Here is a 23691-nt window from a genome sequence, read left to right as displayed (position 1 = left end):
TCACTTTCTCAATTTGTTCAGTAGCAATTTATATTTGCCTTTCTGAATGAAAATTTTCCTGTAGTTGCTCATCTTGTCTCCTTCCCACTTTTGCTGCTCTTACAAAACTGAGCTTGATACGTTTGTGATCCCTACCCGGACTTCTGGAGCCACCTTCATCTATGTGCATTCCCGTGAGCTTAGCATACATCCTATGTGACATCAGTGCGTAATCTATTGTTGACTACAGCCTTCTTACCTCCCATGTTATTTCCCCTTCACACCTCTCGGTACATTTGCAAATGATCAAATCATGCCTTTCACACATATCCATGATCATTTTGCCTGTTAAGTCAGTATACCCATCTATATCTTCTATGTCGCATTCATATCTCCTAGTATAATTATCTCGCATTCCCCTCCTAATTCCTCAATGTTCTTTGATATACACTCCATCATTGCCTGGTTTTTCCTCTCTGGCCTTTGCTACCATTCACAAGTACACCAAACCAAGGAGTGTCATCTGCCCAGCTGTTTCCCTCTTAACCGTAAATGTTCCATGCATGCCTGCTTGACTCTTTGCCAACCCACGCTCTTATGTATAAATGCACCAATTCGACCCCCATTTTTGCTGCCTTCTGTTCTATTGCAATATTCCCATACGTAGTCCGGATTGCAGGGTGGTTGCTCCATGTCCCGAAGATGTGTCTCCACAACCCCGTATACCATCAGCTCCTCCTGCCTGAACTGCTCTACTATCTCTTCCCACTTTAACCCATTCCTGCCACCCTACATGTTAATATAGCCTACGTCTGACTTAGCTCGGCCCTTGTGCTTACGTCAATTTCTTCTCCCTCGGACTTCGTGTGGCTTGAATATTTGTGCCCCTTCAGGTCAGTCTTTGGCTACATTGTTGGCCTCAGGGCTCTGAGTCCCCCTAAAAAAGCTGTTTCTTGGCAACCCATTGTGTTACCGACCCTCCTGCCCGTCGCACCACTGTAGTGAATGCCATCCTGAGCAAAGGGGCGAGCGCCGGGCTCGTACACGTCTTGGTTAACTTCCATTACACTGTATCCGAGTTGCCGGCTCAAACCCTTGATCACACAATTGGCCTCCACCACCCTCCTTTCAATCCCACGAGGCTGCCCCCAGACCTCTGGGGCTGCGCATATGGTCACATGCACACTCCCAGAAGTTTCTCGGAGCTTACGAATCCCATCCTCTAACTTTCTTTAAAGGTTCTGATCCTCTCCCTTCAACACATCATTGAGGCCAGCATGAATAATGACTAGATTTTCGCCCTCCACGCTGTTTTCTACAACCTCCTGAGCTTTGGCCAGTGCATCCACCATGCTCTTCCCTGACTGTGCCTCCACCCTGACTCTCCCATTTTCCTTCACTGTCTTAAAGACGTCATCTCTAACCCTGGCCACGTTAGAGTGTCCACCACTAGGACCCTTCTATGCTCCAATTGCTGGCTTCCTGTTTGTTATGGCGTCCCTGTTTACTTCACCTGTTTCTCTCTCTGCCGTCTGTCCGGTGTTTCTGCCCTGTTTGAAGACTGCTGCGCCACCGAGCTGTATGTTCTCGGAGCCTCCGTGCTGTGGCCAGACACTGCGGCTCCCTTACCTCCCTTCTCGCCTGTTCCATCCCGCCTGTCGCCTTCTCCGGTATCCATGCCTTCCATCTCACACCCCTCGGGACTGGGGAAAAGCGCCATTAGCTCCTTTACCTGCTGTTCTAGCTCGGTCCGCCCTTCCCGTTTTTTTCGAAGGTCGCCCTTCATTTGCTCTAATAGGCTGGCGGTAGCCTCCTCCCGCTCACGCGACGCTCCGAGCTGTTTTTGGAGTTCTATCCTCTGCTACCGTTCCGCCCTAAGCTTCCCCTGAAGCCCCTTGATGCTAGACTCCATGCGCTGCACGGCCGCCTTCAGTGCCTCGCACAGCCTGCACACAAAGCTCGCCTTCTGCGCGTCGGCCAAACTCGTGAATGCTGTCTCATCTAAGTAGCACCAGCGCTTGCATTCTTCGCACTGCACCAGCTCACTCCGCTCGTGGTTTTCCTAGCCTCCTTAGCCATCGGCCGCCCGACCATCAGACCGAGTGCCCGACAGGCCTACGTTCAACCATAATCCCGCTATCCAGCCGCCTCCATTAACTCTCGTACCTCAACAACTGTTAGAAGCTGCCGCCTACACCGCACACAACGTGTTCAATTTCGCTAGTAGCCTCTCACTAGGTTCCCTCCTTGTTCGGCTCTAGCTCTTTAGCAACTAACCGGGCGCCCCGACCTTCTTCAAAACAGCCGCCTAGCCCGTTCACGTGGTCATCGTCACTACAACGTTGCCCGTGTCCCACACCTACAATACTCGCAACGCTAGTTATAATTAGGAGAGAAAAATAATAATGGTTACACAAACACAATGAAATGAAAAGAAACTTATCTCTTGTTGCGCGCTGCTTCTGCACCAACCAACCTTGCACAACCTTTCAAGAGTGGTTGACGACAGCGCCACCACTTCGATTTCTGTTCACTGTGACACGCGAAGCAAGGCGGCGCCCCGTCCGCTCATTGCACTGAGTTCTTTTAGTTCACTGTATTTTGGCCCTCAAAACGTTCGTGCCACCGGGTGAACCGAAACGCCTCGGCGAATATGCGGGCGCTGGCGTCCCCTCCCCATTCTAGCCACCATATCGTAGCAGTCACTGCCAAGCAAGTGTGTTAGATTGTGGTAACCAACAGTAGTTGTGTGTGGGTGGGGAAATTAGTTGTATTTGTTGCGGTGCCTTCCAAACAAATCCACTGTTTCTTCTCTTCATTGCGTCGGTCTCTTGATGTGGCACTAAATTTTGCAATGTGCTCTTCGTGACACCTCCTCTCGCTGTAGAATGCTGTAGTAAAAGTTGACGCGAAAGTTCAGCGGCAGTGTTTCGGTTCACCCGCTGGCACGAACCTTTTCGAGGCAAAAACGCTCGGTTCAACCAATAGCCGCTTAAAACCAGCTTGACTTGGCTGTAAATGTATGAACAGACGGTGTTAGAATCGCAGTGTTAAAAAACTTTTTTTCAGGCGATTTAGGCGTTCTTTATTCTGTGGTTCAGGTAGAGTTTCTCACTAGCTTGTGACACACAGTCAGTGGCGGGTTCATCGTATTCTAATCGTGATGTTTGGTTTTGATCCGATGTTGGTGTTGGATTGGACTGTAATATGTTTGAAATGGCGAGAACCACCTCTGCCCGTGGGGACGTGGTCGCTTTCTGTTGTTAGAAAGTGATTGATAAGCAAGTCGCTGCTGCTTTTGTTAATTCCTGTGATGTCGCCGTGTTCAGGAGCTTCTCATCCGTGCTTATCGAGTAGATTACGGCATTCGCCCGAAGTGTTTGCCAACAAATCTACAAGCAATGATAACGAGCATAAAATAAAGGCCGTGTGGAATGCGATTTGTGAATGTTGGTCTGACGCATGTACTACGCAGATGTATGGTTGGTGCATGCGTGTTGCTTGAGGACCGATCAAACAGCTGGTGTCACTTGGGAGGAAGTATATACTTGTGCCAACGCTTTCGTTGAAGCTTGTTCTTGCGTAGGTGCGCGAGATAGATACGGAATGCACAAGTTAGAATTAGAGAACGTTCTTGTCCGATTGGCTTTATTAAGCGGTCGCAGATGATGGAAATATGTTTGCTTAGCAGTGTGTGCTTAGCTTGTGGTAACCAACAGTGAAGGTTGTTGTGCGTGGGTGGGGAAATTAGTTTTCTTCATTGCGGTGCTTTGCAAACAAATCCGTTGTTTCTTCACTTCATTGCGTCGGTCTCTTAGATGTGGCACTAAATTTTGCTATGTGCTCTTCGTGACACTTCCTCTCGCTGTAGAATTCTCTAGTAAAAGTTGACGCAAAAGTTCAGCTGAAGTGTTTAAAGTTCCTTGCCGCTATCCAAAGCAACATTCCTTTGTCTGTGTAATCAGTTGGACGCACATTATTTGGCGTGCCTTTGATAGCACAAAACGTTTCTTTTTTTTCTTGTTTACTGAACGGTCTGAAAAAAATCGGGGACATCTGTCCCGACTGGTACAGCGCTGGCCACGTCTTGGACAGTCCAGCGAAATTCGGGACCGCTGGTAACACTAGTATAGGCAAGTGTATAAAAATAAAAACACGAAATAAAATAGAAATTTCATAACTGGGAGCATTGTCGAGCTTAAATTGCTAACCCCTAAAGGTGTTTTTAAAAGTGAACATTGCCGCAATACAGCAGTGTCATGGGCTAAAGTGCATGCAGTGTATTGTAGTAAAGCATACATAACGCGTGTGTGTGAAAAATGGAAGCGTAGCACTGCTATTAGGCCCAATGTGATGCATAGTGCTTTGTCTCATTACTGGTCATGCGGCAGACGGCATCGGCACCAACTTAAACCTTTGTAAAGAGTCCATATGTTCCACCCATAATTACTTTTTTTTAAATTGTGGCAAGTGATTCACACTGCCGTAAACTTCTAGTATATCGCATGAATAATTTAAAATTGTTGCATGGCCCCCAATAAGGCAGTGAAAAATACCTGTGACAAACTCCTTCGTACTCCAGATTTTGTGCCATCAGATATGTGCTCTAAAATGAAAATGATCGTTATTATTGAAAGATATACCCAGGCTATAGGTATTGGAGATGATTGTGCATATTTCGCAAATTTCCTTTTAAACACTCATGGTTCACTTAAGCGGGTTTTCTTGAGTTGTCAACAAAAATAGCTCCCAAGGAATGGTCTAAATTCAAACAAACAGTTTGTCAAGGGGCAAGTTGAGCTTAGGAAGAAAATGATTCACGAAAACCATTCTGTCGCATAAATAAGAGCAAGGTGGTTTCAGGGAACTTGTTGACCACAGATGACGGCACCTGTTCAAGCATCTCACAAAGGCTCCTTGTTGTTATAATGATGCTGTAATTGGACAAATGCTTGTCATCAGGTACATCATCGATACATCGCATCTTTGATCATCGAGTTTTTAAAGAATGGGTTTTGGGGATGCTAAAAATTTTTTTAAAGGGGTGAGCATTAGAGAGCATTACTTTATTAAAGTCTCCAATTTTATTAGGTTAGCACTAAGGCTTGAAGGTATGTTAAATGAGCATGGTCATTTGAGTAATACCTCAAAGGTCAATAATTATAGGGTGGACAGCACGGTATGCATGACACAGGATTATGCAATTTGCCGAAATAGACATAATGAAGTTGTCGAGAAGACTTTGTTAACAGTACATTTACAGGCTTTATGCAGAATTTGCTTTCTAGCAGGGTGAATTTAATTTTGCTGATGCTTTGGATTGCATCATTGCAGTTCATAAGCACTGGTTTTGTGCACTGCACGTGATGATCTTGTTTTTTCAAGGTTCATGTACTGATTAAAAAGTATAGGATCAAGAAACTTACATGCTTTTATAAGGCTTAATCAGGCTCACCATAGAGGTAAGTGGTGACATTTTAGTGATTTGTATGTGGGAGGTCTGTGTACATAACATCATAGTAATCTTGGAATGCTGTAGCTTTATTTGTGTAACGAGTGAAGCTTCTTTTCCTGTTAAAATTTTCTGCCAAGCAAACAAGTTCCAACAGCAGGATTGGCCCTTGGGTAAAGCCGGTGGTAAGAGTGAGCTTATTCACAAGCCCTTCAAGACTACCCACTGAAGGAATTAGTACCTATAGGGCGAAAATTGAAGAGCACCAAAAGAACAAGGGAGGACGGTGCAGGTTAACACTTCAGGAGGGTATCTTCTGGACATCACCCTTCTCTAGCCACAAGCTTGTATAGCCAATGTTTAACAGACTCCTACTAACATAAGTTAATTATAAATGTTATTTCTCTGTTGCAAGATGACACACCATATACCTTTTGAGAGTCTCCTCACCACAAGCCCTTACATTAGCCAAAATTTTTTTCTACGGTGCCCTTTTTTGTCCCAAAGAGTTGTCTCAAGCAACAATATGCACATTGTGACAGTCTAGCCGGTGACCACAGAGATGGCTCCACCCATCACCATGTATACTCCACTCAAAATGTAAGACGCTGTAAAATCGTAGTCCGTTGTGCGTGCATGGACGTTGAACATGTAAGCAGTGACCACTTCTCTTGTGTTCTCGGCACTGGCGCATGCTTGTCACACACCTGTTCAAGATTGTGACAGTGAAATTTGTTCTGGCAATGCTGTCTCAGAGGTAAGACTGTGTACACCCACAGACACACCATGGTGGAGCGAGCAGAGGTTCACATCAAACGTAGTAATAAACTGACAACACCATGGTGACATAAGCACACTTGCATTAATTTATTACATTATTCATTGAGGCAGACATCGCACCGCTATGCCTAGCTGTGATCTTTTTTCGTTATTGTCTACATAGTTTTCCCGCTGGTCACAGCACAAGAAGAAAAATTTCTTTGTGGGAGCACCATATTTTAAGCTTGCATGACTCCATTGAAGCACTGTGCGAACAAATATATTGAAAATGTAAAACCTTCGTGTCCTATAATGTTGAACTGGTTGTCACATTCAGCCGGTGATTCTGCAGGAGCTCTAGCATATACTATAAGGTGATTTTGCACCAAAAATGCCACACACAATAGTTTAACAATGGTTGTTAATGGGCGAGAGGGTGCACAGCTTCAGGGAGGTAATTAAGCTAAGGGGGAAAATTCTAGATGCCGAAGCACCACAGGAAAAATGAAAAAAGCACAGGAAAAGAGCGTCACTCGCAGCTGAAATACAGAAAATATTTACACCGCACCACACATTCGCATCGTCAATAATTTCCCCTAATAATAATATACCAACCAGCCCAGCAACAGGTACTTCCAAAGTAATAAAGTGCAGAATGACACTCGCATAGGACAAGAAACACAGGACGCGATTTAACTGCCATCTATCTTTGTGGCTTTGGTAGAAAATATATAAGGAAACAGACACATGTGCAGAGTGAAAGTGTGCAATGTCATGTGCAATGTCACAGTCATCAAAAACATCACATAACATTGCCTGCTCGAGAAACTTTCCTGGTTTTCAATGTTTCAACAAATGTGTCACTAATAAATACGCCACTTCTTCTCCAGCTTGGACTACTTCCAACAATTCACATCTATCAGGACTGCTGCCTGTAATCTTTGTCTCGCATTTAATCTGAACTGACATGCCCTAATACTTGTGCACAATCAGCCAGATTTGTATATCTATCCTTAACAGCCTGTAAGTCCACGTGTAACAACACCCGCTCCACCCTTCCAGTGGTCATAGTCCATACGGGTCATTATATCATTCAGTTAGCTGCCCAACTATCATTCATTCACTTCACATTTCTTGAAAATAGAGATATGGGAACCCTACAACTGCTTTGCAAAAACAAATGAAGTACAAGTATAACACTTGCTATGATGGCTTAATTAAAAAAATTATGTCACGACTTGCCAATTTATTAATGCCAGTTTATTAAAACTTAGGATAATTAAAGATTCATATTCCATATTACAATAAATTTGCAAGTGAGCTACCACAACAAACAATCTTGCACTGATGTCATTAGGTTTTCATTATGAATTGATTAATTTGCATGCTTGCTTCTTTTTCACAGAGTATGCATAATATTACACAAGACACCACAACTAACTCATTTATCAAGTTCAGTATTTTATCACTTTCAATCAACCATCACATTGCAAAGTCTTGAAACAAGTCACTTTTAAAACCCACAAGTTTTCTTGTGCCCTTACAGTGCATCGAAGGCCCTGAAGTGTCAAACAGGCCGAAAGGCAACGGTAAGGCTTGTTCGTAGGCACCGGACAAATCGGTTTACAAAACGTGTTAAAGGCACATGCGTGCACATGTTTTGGTTTGGTTGTACGTCAACATTAAGAAAGGAAGGAGTGGTGCGACATTTCTGGCACAAGCCAAGCATGTGGCTAGCATTGATAACTTTATAGTTAGTACGAGAGTTTCAGATCAATTCCACCCTACTTTTATTTAGCAATATATCTATAACATGTAGTACAAATAGTGCCTGTTAGTAGTTTAACAAATGACAACACCATTAATTATCAGCAAATCATGACGGAATTGAGGTGATAGCAAGGAAGGGGCATCGGCAGTTAAAATGAGAAATAAGCTGGGCTTAGCTCAGCACAAAGTGAGTTCAATTTCGTGCGAAGCATTTAAAGTACTAAACTTTGTTAGTGCCAAGGTCCAGATGACTTAATTTTAAAGTAAATGTTTATGACTGACCTTGTCAAATGTGTTAGAAAATTCTAAAATAATTCAGTGTATGAATCAATGCATCAAGAGAATGGCAAGATTATGAGTAAATAAGTGGAGTCTAACTTTGAAGCGTATTTTTAAATCTGTACTGCATAGAGTTGTATGAAATTTAGGGCGATGTAGATGTGCAGAGCTGCTGAATAAGCTTTGTTAGAAAATAATAACAGTAGTGGTATTACAACGTATGTGCAAGTAAAAATGAGAAAAAATAATAAATTTGTTAAGTCCCAGAACAAAAAAAAAAGAAATATAAAAATTGCAGCCTATTTAAGAAATTATTGATGATGAATGGGGTGAAGCGTCCGTCCGTGCATGCGTCTATGCGTCTGATCGCGTTCGAGAAAGCAGATGGCGCATGGGTAACACCGATGAGACGCGTGCCAAGGAAGCCGAGTGCAAGCGTAGTTATTGTGCCTGCCACTCTGCTTCGTTCTTGCCCCACCAACGATCCACTACGTATTGTGACTGTCCAGGAGACTCAAAGATCCACTCGTTCTATGCATACCCAGGCATAGCGCCCCCCATGCAGCTAATCGGAGAGTAGGGGTATAGCGCCATCTAGTTATCTTTACCCAACTGCAGTTTCTATGTTATTCTTAAGAAAGTGCTGTATATTATACTGTTCGGCAAATACTGCCTTCTTTTCTTTCTCGTCTCTTTTCTCGGTTACGCGGGACGCTTGTACCATATCTAAGGACACAGTGAAAGATGGGGCATTATTAGTACCAAAAGGACTTATTTGGTTTGCATTCTGATATGGTTTCGGGGAAGTATGAATATTTATAGCAATTTGATTTGGAAGTGTATTTATTAAGCGTTTGTGAGTACCTGATGTGTTAGCTTAAAACGACAGAAAAAAATTACTTTTGACGTGTCGATGTTTATGTCACTATGAATTAATTGAAACAAAATGTTTAGTCTTCCTATTTTTGCCCTACCTTGTAGTGTAAATAGGCCTGCTTTGGTTTGCAACTCAGTAGGAAAATTCGTTAGATTGCATTTGTTATAAATATACCTCACTGCCTTCCTGTGAACCCCCTTTTAATCCTCGCAATTAGTTGCTTTGTTTGCAGAAATCAAACAATACTATTATAGTCATGTTAGTAATGTATTCATTTATATTATTAATAATAATTTTATTATTATTAATATTATTGCATCGATAACATTGCACTTGATTTGCGGTTTCCTCATTAAATATGTGTTCCAGTGTTACACTGTTCAAGGCAGTATTTATATTGTCCTTACAGAGACCTACATATTTTAACTGCAATAAATGAACTCTTATATATCAGCCAGTGTTGTGGCACACCCTAGAGGAGAAGAATATTTTCATCATTTCAGGACATCCTGAGGATGTTTTGGATTTTTGAAGGAGGTATGTATTAGGGAATGACTGATGCACGGCAACCTGTTTTTCATGCAACCTTACGTTTTATCTCCAAAAGATCAGGGGATGGCAGTATGAGAGAAAGCAGTCAGACCTTTTCAGAGTAGCTTTATGCCTTTCAATAAATTGCAGTGCCATGTCTTTCTCTGGCAGAGAGGTGCGAGGCAATAGGAGGTAAGGGAGTGCCAGCCCCTTTAAACTTCGATGCAGCACACAGCAATATTTGGTTGTGCGTATGTCTTGTGCTTTACACAAACAGTTTTTAGTTGTTTGCACTGCTTGAAATGCCCTGTATCTTTTTGAAATCAAACTTGCACTGACATACAATGAACTGTAAAGGTTGTCAGCATTTGATGTACAAAAAAAAACATCTTGAAGGCAGTGAGCCCTTATCCCTTATTTGCCTTGCACTACAGGTATTCTGGGATGAGGAGAATGGCCATAAGGAAAATAATAATAATAATAATAATAATAATAATAATAATAATAATAATAATAATAATAATAATAATAATAATAATAATAATAATAATAATAATAATAATAATAATAATAATAATAATAATAATAATAATTCTTCACACCAAACGGTTTCTTTGTAATAAATGATTCCAGCTGATTCCATTCCCAGGCCAGCTGGTTTAGTTTTCAGTCTTGAGTGGTTCATGCTGGGACCAACTGGAACATGTTGCTAACCTGTTGGCTTCTACTTAGTCCCAGCTGTATACAGTCATGGTTTCAGTTAAAGTGAACTGAAACCGTGGAGTATTTTCACCTGGAAAGAAAAGAATGTAGAAAGTGATGCATCGAAAGGCAGAAAAGAAAACAAAGAGGAAAGATAAAACAGAAAAAATAATAAAAAAAGGCGAGCTCTTAAAGAGAAAGAGAGAAGAAACGAGAGAAAGAAGGAGGCACACGCACACCGAATTTCTCTCACCCCCATTTTTGAGGGGGTGAGAGAAATCCTCGTTTTTTCCCTATGCGTCACTTTTTTACCATTACCTGGCTAAATTTTCGCTTCTATACACAGATCAACTGAATTGATGGCGCACTCAGATTTAGCGTACTTGCTCGTTGTCACATCCTGTCCCAAAATTCTCATGCCTGTCGTACCAGAAAACAGCTTTGCGATGCAAATCACTATCGTGCGGCTAAGGAGCTGGATCACGCACAGATCATAATGTCAGCCTGATCGCACGAAGTAACGGTAATAACTTAGTAGTACACCATGCATAACACAAGAGTTCAGTGTGCCCTTAAGTTATGTCATGTTAACTGCAGAAGTGCAAGTTGTGCTTTGCCAGCCTTTTCTTCAACTATGAGCCATGCACTACAGCTGTGTTTTGCATGAATATAAAAGAGAGTACCGCTTGAAATGTTTAGTACACTGACTACACGATTAAAAATATGGTAATCGACATTTATAAGAGTTACATTTTCTTGTAAAAAACTGACACATACCTATGTCAAGATTCGTGACGAAAGTACGTCTTGCCCAAGGTTATTTCTGACAAATTCAGCATACTCCGCGTAGCTTAGGAATCGACGTTATGCGAAGCATGCGGAGGCATGCTTAGCGTGACCATGTTATATTTTTTATAGCGTCATGTCATGAAATTACGCCAAATATACGTCCAAATGTTCCATGCACAGACATACTTTGAAGAGTTCAAAGTGTTTGTATAACCAGTTGTTTGCATTTGTGCAATAATGCAAAAATGAACTTGAGCATTAGGAACACCAGAAGCAACAAGCTGGTATGAAGTGCTGGCGCTAGTGAGGATGGTAGCCCTGGACGCTGCTGTATAAATCAACTTCCGCGCATGGCACCTACAAAAACCAAAAAGGCAACAACACAACATAGCAATACAACCAAAAAGGCAACAAACCAAAAAGGCAACAAAACCAAAAAGGCAACAAATACAACATAGCAATAGAACATAATAATCAAAATACATGCTAAAAAAAAAACTAAGTTACAATAGGCGCAAGACGTAATCCGCTAGTGCAGACTTGAATGATGACGCATCCTCCACGCAGGCGATAGAGTGCGGAAGGCGGTTCCACTCAGTGCTCATTTTTGCTTAAAAGGGGTCTGAAAAAATTAGTGCAGTAAAAAGGAATGAAAACCTGGAATGAAAAAGGAATGAAGATGCAATGATACGTATGAAGATACTGAGATGATTTCCTGTTTAAATGAACATTTATGGTAGCTGATCTTTTGAAAAAGAAATACACGAGACATTTTTCTTCGAAGTTTCAAATTTGTTAGTCCAAGGTCTGATTTTGTCAGTGAAATGCTAGCTGAGTGGGAAATGACTTGAGTGTGTGAAACGTGCTGAATGTTTCTGAACTGATTCAATTTTGTTGTTAATACCTTTTGACCAGATCCCAAAGATGAGCAGCATATTCCAGCTAGGGTCTAATTAGTGTTTTGTAGAGTTGTAATTTTAAATGACATGAAGCGTTGGAAAAAGTTCTGCAAATGTACCAGAGAGACGTAGGCGTACCAGCCTGTGGCGGAGGAAGGGGGACGCGAGATTCCCCCCCCCTCCATTAAGAAAACTGAGGGGCTGAGCCACCCCACTTTCGACAGAGGTCACTCTTGGCTGCACGCTGGTGAAACGAACAAGTAAGGTGTAATTATTTATCACAACAGCATTTACTCAATTGTGTTTCTATAGAAGAATGAAATTGTTAAGAGGATATGTTACAACATAGTGTAATTTGGCCAACATTCCCGCTTTGATGATTTTACTTGTAGGTTCATATATATATATATATATATATATATATATATATATATATATGGTGGGGTGGTATTCAATGGATCCGGTGGAAAATGCAGTATAAAAAGAGGTCGACAAACGTGCGAAAAAACACTAGTTTTACTAACGTTTCGGCAGGTGGGCCTGCCTTCGTCGGAGTGAATGGTTACCATTCACTCCGACGAAGGCAGGCCCACCTGCCGAAACGTTAGTAAAACTAGTGTTTTTTCGCACGTTTGTCGACCTCTTTTTATACTATATATATATATATATATATATATATATATATATATGGGAAGGTAGAGGAAGACGAAGGACAGAATAAGAACAGCTGTGTCAAGAAGCGCGATCGCCAACACTCCTCTGTCGATGTCGCATTCTAACGGTTCAAACCTTCTTAAAATTCTACAGTTTACTGGCGCGAAGATCAGAGTACGCATTTATCAGTGACCCTGACTTTTTCTTTCTTGCACATTGGCCTCGATTTCATTCCCCTCAGATAATTTTCGTTAAAAAGAAACGGGATTGCATAAATGTACACATTAGCACAGTAATTGAAACTAATTCCTCAACCCTCAACATTAGAATAGAGTAGGATGAAATCTTCTCCCCACAAGCCAAGTTGCAATCTTTTATATTTTTGACCACTACATTAAACGATTACTTGGTACATGCAGAAACAAAAAATGTAATAGCTACAGATGCTTCTGTCAGTAATGAAAAGGCAGGCGTAGGAATCGCGTCTGATTCCCTCGGCTGGTCTTTTTCAGTAAGGCTTCCAGATTTCACTCCTATATTTGAAGTCGAGCTAGTAGCTATTATTTTAGCTCTTCGTAAAATTCCTACGACCGAGACCAGTGCAGTCATCCTAACAGACTCACTTTCGCTGTGTGCAGCTCTGACAACCTCCGAACAATCTCGTGCCCTAGCAGCGTTCCACATATTAGCACTGCCGCATTTAAAACTCCTCAAATAAGCGTGGGTCCCAGGTCTCTGCGGTTTACAATTAAATGAATTGGCAGATGCTTTGGCACGAGCATCACTCGATGGACCAGTAATTTCAGTACTTCCCGAGTTAGAATACTTATCATGGGTTAGATGTAGGAAATTCGCTATTTTTACAGATAGTTTAGAAAATATCACACAATGGACAGATTATCAGCACCTCGAATTTCCATTGAAAACCCAGTGGAGTCCGTCGAAAAAAACTTCAAATTATAATCTCCAGATTCTGGTGCCGTGTCCCCCCATTAAATTTTTATTTACACAGAGCTGGTCTGACACTTTCCCTCCTTTGTCCGTTTTGCAAAGAATCAAACTACTAAACAATATTTCGGCTCATGTCGGAACTATGCAATAATTAGGAAATGACTTCTAGATATTCCATGTGCGAAGCTAGGTTTAAATTTAACCACAGAAAATGTTCTAAATTTTGGTGCCTCTGTTTTGGGAAATTGCTACAGAGATGCATTCGATGTGGTGTGTGATTTTATTCAAGACTCTAAACGTTTTTCAACATAAAACCCACGTTAACAGGTACTAAAAAAACGGGTCGAAAAGTAAGTAGCAAATCTGGATGAATCCATGACATACCAAATAATCAGCTTTGGCAAAACCACCTGTCTGGTCGGTCCCAAAATCAAGGTATAGCTATTAGTGTCTACTTTCTTGTTGATTCTTTTTTCTCCCTATCTAAATCTTTGGTTTCTTTCTTTTTTTAATATACTGTCTTAACTATACAACTCCCCCCCCCCCTTTTTTTTTTCGTTGTAAGCAACAATGCAGTTATCGTCCATATGGGACTATATGTTCTTTTGGCCGATCACCCAGAGTGGGTATGAGCCATGAATTAGAGGCTACAAACAAACAAACAAACAAACAAACAAACAAACAAACAAACAAACAAACAAACAAACAAACAAACAAACAAACAAATAAACAAACAAACGAACAGCTGGCCCAGGATCGGGTGTTGTCTCTTGTTCTCGGTCTCGCTCATCACAATGGCGCAGTCGACGAAGAAGAAGTCTTACGTCCGGGCTTCGTCATTCAGGATCACATGTCACCGTTTCAAAAATCAAAGAAAAAACTGCTTCAAAATTTTATTAAGAAAACAAGGAATATCACTTAATACTCCCAATATTTTGTCTTTTGGGGCCACTTCATTGGGACACAGCGACAGGAACATCTGCGGGGCTTTCTGCGAATACATATATAACACAACAAGATTACCTTGCTGAGTCAGCGATCCGCTCTCGAAATTTACAAGCCACACTACCACTTATTATTTAGCTGATACACTGCAATGATTCAACTTTCAGGAGAATTTCGTATAACGATTCCACCTCAGATATTCAACAAATTCTATTATTTCTCTTCCCCCCTTTTTTCCTTTTTTTACATTGCGCCAAATTAACTTCACAGTCAAAACACAGTAATCATATTCCCCTAGTCTAGAAAACCTAAAGATATTGACTTGCATTACCCACCGGCTTCTTGGCCGATTCACCTTAGTGGGTGAGAGCCACAAAAGAAAGGAACAAGCAAGCAAGCAAACAGCCACGATAAGCGCCGCTTGAGGACGGCGTCAAGACCTCCTCGGCAGCGGTTCACCTGCCGCCACTGCCACCACCATTCGGGGACGGCGTCAAGGCCCCCTCGGTGGCTGCAGTACACGTTACCAGTACCATTTCACAAGGAACGCCGTCCACGCTTCTTTGGCTATGGATTTTGTCGTCAGCGCAAGCCGACAAGTGAACCCTCTGCGGGAAGCCACCGGTACGTGTCTTCGTGGTTCGTCGGCAGTGCGGGTTTCACCATCCAGGAACACCGTTCACGCTTCTTTGACAACGGAGTCAACAACCCGGCCGCCACTTCAGCTGCCCATCAGACCATCAGGGGATGGTATCCATGCCTCCTGTGTGGCACCAGGGCATCACCCATTGGACACTATGCTACCACTTCGCGGCCGTAATACGCACGGGCTCCTGTCCTTTGGGAATGCTGTTCAAGCTTCCCATGGCCTGCATTCCCTGTCCAGTACTCTTTCAACACATAAGTCGCCAAGAAAAGCTGTTCATGCTTCCTTGGACGTGCGTGTCACCACCGTGAGTACTACTAGAACCACGTACTTCACGAACGCGAACCAAAGCTGTTCAGAAGCCTCGTGCGACAGTGCCGTGGAGCTGCGGCGTACCATCGCACTGCTCTGCGCCGAGACTAACAAACTAACAGCGTTGATCGCCGAGCGAGCTCCTACAATGTTGCCAGCGTTGTGTGACAGTAACGCAGTGTTGGATGTAGCTGCCTCATACGACCTTGAGGCAAGCACACCGGAGCAACGCAGGGAGCTTCGGTATTCTCTGATCGAGCTCTCACACGAGCTCAACTGCTTCGCGTCGGTGATCTCTGCGCTGGCACCTGCCACCTCACAATCACCAGTCGTCTGCGAACTACCAGAATTCCACGGGGTCCGGAACGACGCCGACAGCTGGGTGGCAACCGTCAACGCGATAGCAATGCGCGAGGCCTGGACAGAAAATCAGAAATGGTATGTGGATATAGACCGTCTTCGGGAAGGTACAGCAGGGTGGCACCGGTATGAAGGTTGTAAGCAGCAGTCATGGGCGGAGTGGAGCTTCAAGCTCATAGCTGTTTTTGGTCTGATTCCCTGTGCCACCTGTCCATGCAACTCGACCTTCTCTCAAGATGGAACTCGGGAAAAGCCCGACCTAGAGGATGCAATTCGAGCCCCTACCATCCTGTCATCTCTCGGTGATTAAGATGTAGGGAACAATCACGATTGTGTAACTCTGCCTTGCACACGCATTTCTGCTGTCATCGAGCCGCAGCCCGATGGTGCACCTGTGTCCGGTAGGTCTCTCATGGCAAGTTTTGCAAAACGCCCTGCGACAGGCCCCAACGAACGCCATCCAGAGTCGCCAGACCATTCGGTAGACGCTGAGGCACCAGCTTCCATATTACTGGACATTCTACCGCGTCATCAAACGCAAGTGCCTGTGGATTTCACCATGCTCAACCTTGACCAGACAGAAGTGGGTCTGCATGCTTTACATGATTCAGTAACTGAACATGAGAGCATTTCCGCCTTGCAAAAAGACGCCTCTCGAGAAATGAAGTATATCGAGGAGTTTCCTGCTGGTGAACCTGAGCAAAGTGACCTCAGCCCTCCTCTGCAGGTCGTGAACTCTTCTTCGGTATCAGACCCGGGAACACCACTACTATACCTTCCTCAGGAAATACTGTCCTCGCGCTCGTTGTCGTTTGAGGACATGGAGGCGCTCACATCTATCGTATCAGACACAACTGAACCCCACCAGACCATGATCATCGGAAACAAAATGCACTCCTTACCGCTTCACAAAGCAGGCCTTTCCGAGGATGCGAACAGGATCAGCCGTAACCTGACACAGCGATGTTTGCAGACGACTCGTACAATCATTTTCGAAGACGCACATACGCTCAGCCGACACTTGGCTCCCAAGGGATGTTTCCTTTGAGAAAACTCAGACACCTAGCCAGGCTGAGGCCACTGCCTTTAAGAACTTGACGAGGACCAGCTCTCGAGCTGTTCCCTCCCAGCACACCAAGTCTGCACGCGACAGCTCGCCAGAAGCCACCAGCTCGACAACTTCACAGAGTTCTGCTGCAGTATTGATGCCTAACCATGAGCTGCATCGCAGCTCATTTCAAGAAATAGCACAAACGTCCACACGGCTGCCTCACAGAGCGTCCCACTGCAGTTCAGTCCACCAACGGCGGTGGGACAAACACCAGCATTTCCAGGTTACTCTGCGACCATGCCGGAACAGTCAGGGCCGTCCACCTGAGCGGTATTCCACGAGTTGTCAGGAAACTTTGTACATGGACGAGTTCAACCACAGCGACAAAGCCATTTCCGCCCACTTGAGTACACACTGACAGATTTTCGAGCAGAGGCGCACCGTGGCGTTGACCGACCGGCTCGCAGCCAGTGTCGTTTACCAGAGACGCTTCCCCCGGATCGTCACTCTATGTTGCATTGTGGTTCGGGACGACCACCACGATGCAGCCAAGCCCACCCAGCAGAAACTTTGCCGCCAGCTCCGCATGTGCGCAGTCATGGCCGAGTGTCAAGACGAAGAAAGACGCTGGGGCTCGGGTGCGTGGGCAGCTAAGGGAAGGTAGAGGAAGACGAAGGACAGAATAAGAACGGCTGGCCCAGGATCAGGTGTTGTCTCTTGTTCCCGGTCTCGCTCATCACAATATATATATCCCGGGTGACGAGTAAGGTAGGCTTGCCCGCCCACTCACGAAAGAAATGGTATGCCACTGCAGAGAGATCTGTTATTATTGTTAGTGATGTATTCAATGTGTGCATTCTAAGAAAGGTTATTGGCAATCTGAATTCCGAGGTATTTATATCATGTTACCTACTCGAGGTTGATGTTATTATTGGCATAGCCGAAATATTTTGTCATAGCAGGGCGATGCGATAAATGCATGATTTAGCATTTATAGCGGGATTTAAGAACATAAGCCGTTGCGAGCAGTTGCCTTATATGTTATCCGAGTCAGATTGAAAAATTGAGTCATCATGCTGATTAGTGATTTCATGGCATAAAAGACAGTCATCGGCCAATAGTTTAGTGGGACTAATATTTATTGTAGGTAAGTCATTAATGTAAATTAGAAATAACAATGAGCCGAGGACAGAGCCTTGAGGGACGCCCGACTTTACATCACAACAAGGGGATGCAGCATCAAGTAGCAAATTAAGAATGGTTATCCAGTTCAAGATGCTATGGTCAATGTTAAGAATATTGCCACGTTCCATTTCCAAAGTTTTCGTTATCGTCCGAAAACACCACGCGATTCTCAGCGCAAACCGCGCCTGCAGTTTTCGAGAAGGTTCCGGAGTATAGTAGATCTTTTCGATAAGATCACGCCCACTGTGCGAACGGTACAGATTGTTCTGGAACCTACGCCGCCGCCAGCGATAACGCTAGAACATTTGATGGCAAGACTATAAATGCCGACGCGCTTCGCCACTTGTCAGTTGTTGAACGAAGGCCGACGCTCCATTCGCCGCTATCAGTCCGAGACTGCTATCTGTGCAAGACTGCTGCTGTAATCGGACTTTCCGTTTACTGGGCACAGGTTCGCCCAAATAAACAGTCAAATCCCAACACGAAGTCTCCTGTCTTCGGCCACGTTACGACCCCGTGACATCTGGTGGAGGTGCTGCTTCGTTCATGTACCGGACGCCCCCGTCAAGCCGTGGACCCAGCCCACGTGGCGGAGAAGACACCGACGTCAACCAAGAGCAGCGAACAAGCCGCCGACAGCAAGGTCTCCCACCGGAGTGCGGGCTTCTACAAGACAAGGCGAGGAAAGCAAAGGCCATGACCTCTACTGCAGCGACTATGACAACCGGAGAATCCCAGCCTGCGATCGTCATTTATCAACCCAGGGGACCACCAACGTTTCATGGGTCATCGTTTGAAGACCCGGAAACCTGGCTAGAAACATACGATCGTGTGGCCGCCCTCAACCACTGGGACAACGAAGAAAAGCTCCGTCGTGTGTACTTCTACCTGAAAGACACCACAAGGACCTGGCTAGAGAATCGGGAGTCCACGCTCCGAACGTGGGATGTCTTCTGCGGCGCATTTCTGCAAACGTTCGCGAGCGTCGCTCGCAAAGAAAGGGCCACTGCTCTACTAGAGGCCCAGGTTCAGCTGCCAAATGAAGAGGTTGGAACTTTTACAGAGGAGATGACCCGCCTATTTCGTCACGCTGACCCAGACATGCCTGAGGATCCTCATGCGAGGGGTCATGCGTTTCCTCATGCGAGGGGTCAAACAAGAGCTCTTCGCGGGACTAAAGAGGAATCCACCGAACACCGTCCAAGAATTTGTATCCAAGGCGACCACCATCCAAAAAACGCTGGACATGCGCACCAGACTGTATAATCGTCGCCTGACTCCAGAATGCGCTGCTGCTCAAGCCAGTGACTCCGACAACCTGCGTGAAACGATCTGAGCGATCGTGCGGGAAGAGCTGCGCAAACTGTTGCCTTCGACGCAACCTCAAGTGGATTCGATCGCCGACATTGTGCGAGAAGTTCGGCAATCGCTTCGAATTCCCCAAACACCGCTACCCGAGCCAGAAACTATGAGCTAAGCCGCTGCAGTGCGCCACAACGCTCCTCCCCGTTCACGCCGAAACGCCGCCCCGTCGCACTTCCGTCGCCAGACACCACCGCCGCCACCATCCCCACCGACGACCTACCGTTCGCCAGCGGGCCAGCGCAGTGCGCCGAAGAAAACTGACGTTTGGAACACCCCTGACCACCACCCACTGCGCTACCACTGCGGCGAGGCCGGGCACACTTACCGCCGTTGCCAGTACCGACAGATGGGACTGCATGGCTTCGCCGTCAATTCAACACGTCCGCAGCCAGGGGAACGGCCACGTTGTTCTGCTTTACGCGCTCAGCAAAGACACAACCACACGAGACGCTAGCTAGCAAGGGACTGTTTATTGATGGCTGCCGCGCCGCGCGCGCGCCCTCTCTCAAGGTGGCCAGGTGAGGTGGGATCATCCCGATTTATTAAGCGGTGGCCCGCCTGGTACATCCTCCTTTTTCTTTAGGTGATGTAGTCGGCAAAGCGCGTCGGTGCTCTACGTGGCCTAGTTGATCTTCTGAGACTCGAGTCGGCTGCTTCTTGTGCCTGGCAAGTGACCTTATGCTGGGACGGGACCACGTCGGGGTCCCTTGATGGTTGACTTGCAATGGGTGGTGCACGTGCAGCTGACTGGTTCAGTAGAGCATCCGATGCAGGCGCCTGTTGTGACGGATGTCGTTCCTTTCGTGATGCGGATGCTGTTGTCAAATCGGGCGCTGTATCTGATGTTGAATGTTGTCTATGCTGTATAGGCGACGGGATTATCGGTGCGACATCCTTGTCATCCAGTGGGTCTAAGTGTTCGGGCGTCCTTTTTAGATGCTGACGATTCCTTCGATAACGCCGGCCTTCATCTGTACAGACTATGTAAGATCTAGGGCCAGCAAGTTTCTCTACTCGGGCTTTCGGAAACCACCCCTTGTCGTTTCTTATTCTGACGACGTCCCCTTCGGAGAGAGGTGTGAGAGGTATGCCTTTGCCGTGATCCTGTGGATGTTTCCGCACTGACGATGTCGAAGCCGATGAGAAGTCTGGAAGTCGTCCCCGAAGCATCCGTCCCATAAGGAGCTGACTTGGTGTGCGTCCGTCTATCAGGGGCGAGATTCGATAATTGAGCAGTGCAACCCAGAACTCCTCGCCAGCGTACTCACTTTTCTTCAAGAGGCGCTTTACGACCTGTACCCCTTTCTCAGCTAGACCATTGGCCCTGGGGAAGTGTGGACTGGATATGGTATGAGTAAAATCGTATTTTACTGCAAACTGTCTAAACTCTCGCGATGTGAACTGTGGTCCTCCATCGGTACAGACTTCAATGGGTATACCGTGGCGAGCAAACATGGTCCCTAGTGTGTCCACTACGACCTGACTTGTTGACTGAGGCAACTGTTCCACTTCTGGGTAGTTGGAGTAGGCACAGTACGCAACCAGGTAACGCTTGCCCCCATGGTCAAATAGGTCGACACCAATTCGCTGCCACGGCCGCGTTGGGATTTCCCTCGATAACAGTGGCTCTGAAGGTTGCTGGTAGGCGAAGTGCTGACATGTGGCACACTTGCTAATGAGTGACTTGATGTCAGCATTCATCCCAGGCCAGTACATCAGAAGGCGTGCTCTGGCTTTGCACTTGCTCATTCCCAAATGGCCTTCATGAAGACGTTGCAGCATGGATCGCCTCAGACTCTTTGGGATTACCACCCTGCTGCCCCGCAAAAGCACTCCATCAACATATGACAGTTCTGACAAACATGGAGCTAGTTCGCCTGAGACTGGTCGTCCTTCCTGGAGTGCCTCCACCACTTGCTTGAGGTATGGGTCCGCCAGGATTGCAGAGGTCAGTTCAGTCTTCGTGTTCTCACTTACGATGCTGGCTAGCACGCGAGTCGCATGGATGCATACGTCTTGTTCGCTTTCTCCGTCACTCGGTTGGGTTCCTGGAATTCGGGACAGTGTGTCCGCCACTAGCAGATGCTTCCCAGGAACATATTGCAATTTGATATCAAAAGGCATTAGCCTCAAGAAATAGCGCTGCAATCGTGGCGGCATTTCACTCAGGTTCTTTTGTGAAATAGCAAGCAAAGGTCGGTGGTCTGTTTCGACTGTCACTGATAACCCCAGTACGAACTCCCGGAAACGCTCACAAGCAAACGTCACGGCCAGCGCTTCCTTTTCAATTTGGGCATATTTTGTTTCAGCCTTTGAGAGCACCCTTGAAGCATAACCCACTGGGCGCCAATCTTGGTCATGGAGTTGAAGAAGAGCAGCACCTACTGCAAAGCTTGATGCATCAGCTGAGAGTTTCGTTTGCTTCAATGGGTCAAAAACTGCGATCACTGGAGCCGATGTCAAAGCCTTAATAAGATCTTTCCATTCTTTGTCATGGTGAACTTCCCATATGAATTCAACATCATTCTTTATCAATGACCTAAGGGCGTCAGTTCTTTTTGAGAGATTAGGTATGAATTTGCCAAAGTAATTCATAATACCTAAAAACCTTTGAACTTCCTGTTTACTCGACGGCTTTTGCATGTTGGCAACGCATTCAATGAGACTAGCATCGGGTTTTATTCCTTCTTTGCTGATACAATCTCCCAGGAATTTAACTTCGGCCTTCGCGAACAGACACTTTTCTTTGTTCAGTGTCAGGCCAGCCTTTCTCGCTGCCATCAGTGCTGCACGCAGGCGTTGATCATGCTGCTCTTTTGATGCACCCCAAATTAAAATATCATCGACATATACGCGTGTGCCCGGCAGGTTTTCAAACACTTCCGTCATTGCCTTCTGAAATACTTCGGGGGCGGACGCGATACCAAATGGCAGGCGCAAAAATCGGTATCTTCCGAACGGCGTGCTAAAGGTGCAGATCTTTGAAGTGTCTTCGTCTAAGGGGATCTGGTGAAACCCGCTATTGGCATCAAGCTTGGTGAACATCACCGCTCCTGCCAGCTCTGCTTCTATTTCTTCACGTGAGGGTAGCTGATAATGCTCGCGTTTAAGGCTTCGATTAATGTACCGTGGGTCTAGGCATATTCGCATGCGGCCATTCTTCTTCATAATAAGAACAAGTGGACTCACCCAGTCTGACGGCTCTTCCATTTTGCATATGATGCCCTGCGAGACCATCCGGGCCAACTCCTGCTTAAGTGGCGCTCGCAGTGCGTGTGGCACTTTCCTCGGCGGCATGATCGTGGGGCGCGCATCATCCTCCATTGCCAGCGAATATGGTCTACGGATGCAGCCCAGACCGTGGAATAACTCCGGGAACTCGGTGACCCAGTCGGTGCTAACGTCACTTCTTGAAGATACATCGTGAACGCGGGAAATCAGCCCGAAACGTTCTGCTGCATTCAATCCGAGTAGGACTTGCTTGCCTCTCTTGACCACAAAAAAACTGATATTCTCTTGCTGCTCTCCTAGACGTAGTGGCAGACTGATAACGCCCAAATGATGTATTTTGCTTCCTTCGTAGTTAGTAAGTACTGTGGTCGATGGCCGCACCATGGTCGGCAAACGCATCCTGCGAAAGTACGAGTACGGCAATATGTTCGCTTGCGCTCCTGTATCCACTTTCAGTTCTGTCGGGTGCCCGGCAAGGTCCCCTGCCACCGTCCAATCCTGATTTTTGGACACGTTTCTGATTTGTACCGTGAGAACTTGAATGTCTTCATCGGTAGCGTCCGAGGACTCCTCCAGTGCATCTTCTGTTGCAGCGACGCCTAACTCATGAACGCCGCGTCTACTCCTGCAGCAAGCTGCAAAATGGTTTCTTTTGTTGCACAGCGTGCACGTTTTTCCAAACGCTGGGCAGCGTCTTGGTCCGTGAATCTTGCCACAGTAGCCACAGCGTCGACGTTGTCCGCTCGTACGAGACTGTCCGGCAGCGTTTGCAATTTTTTCGACTCTCTGCACTTTCGCTTCGCTTTCAAGAGCCCGGTTCTGCGTTGCTGCCAGTTCCGCGGCTTTGCAGATTTCTACAGCTGATTCTAGGGTTAAGTCCTTCTCCTGAAGCAGGCGTGCACGTAGCTTCTTGTCGACGATACCGCACACTATCTGGTCCCTCACCATCGAGTC

At 45.6% G+C, this 23691-nt stretch overlaps 1 protein-coding gene across 2 annotated transcripts in view; it reads right to left on the bottom strand.

The window, feature by feature from the left end:
• The window catches only part of LOC142783830 (uncharacterized), a 456044-nt gene extending 433064 nt beyond the window's left edge, over positions 1 to 22980 (bottom strand). The window contains exon 1 of one of the 2 annotated variants that reach the window (XM_075882491.1): positions 22696 to 22980. In XM_075882491.1, the coding sequence (XP_075738606.1) occupies positions 22696 to 22830 (135 nt within the window). In that variant the 5' untranslated portion in view covers positions 22831 to 22980. The remainder of the gene's footprint in view (positions 1 to 22695) is intronic. The other variant, XM_075882490.1, reaches the window with a different exon arrangement.
• Between the last annotated feature and the right edge of the window lie 711 nt (positions 22981 to 23691).

This window comes from Rhipicephalus microplus, unplaced genomic scaffold (assembly GCF_043290135.1).
Source record: "Rhipicephalus microplus isolate Deutch F79 unplaced genomic scaffold, USDA_Rmic scaffold_12, whole genome shotgun sequence".
Lineage (NCBI taxonomy): Eukaryota > Metazoa > Arthropoda > Arachnida > Ixodida > Ixodidae > Rhipicephalus > Rhipicephalus microplus.
This window is presented reverse-complemented; position numbering and strand designations above follow the sequence as displayed.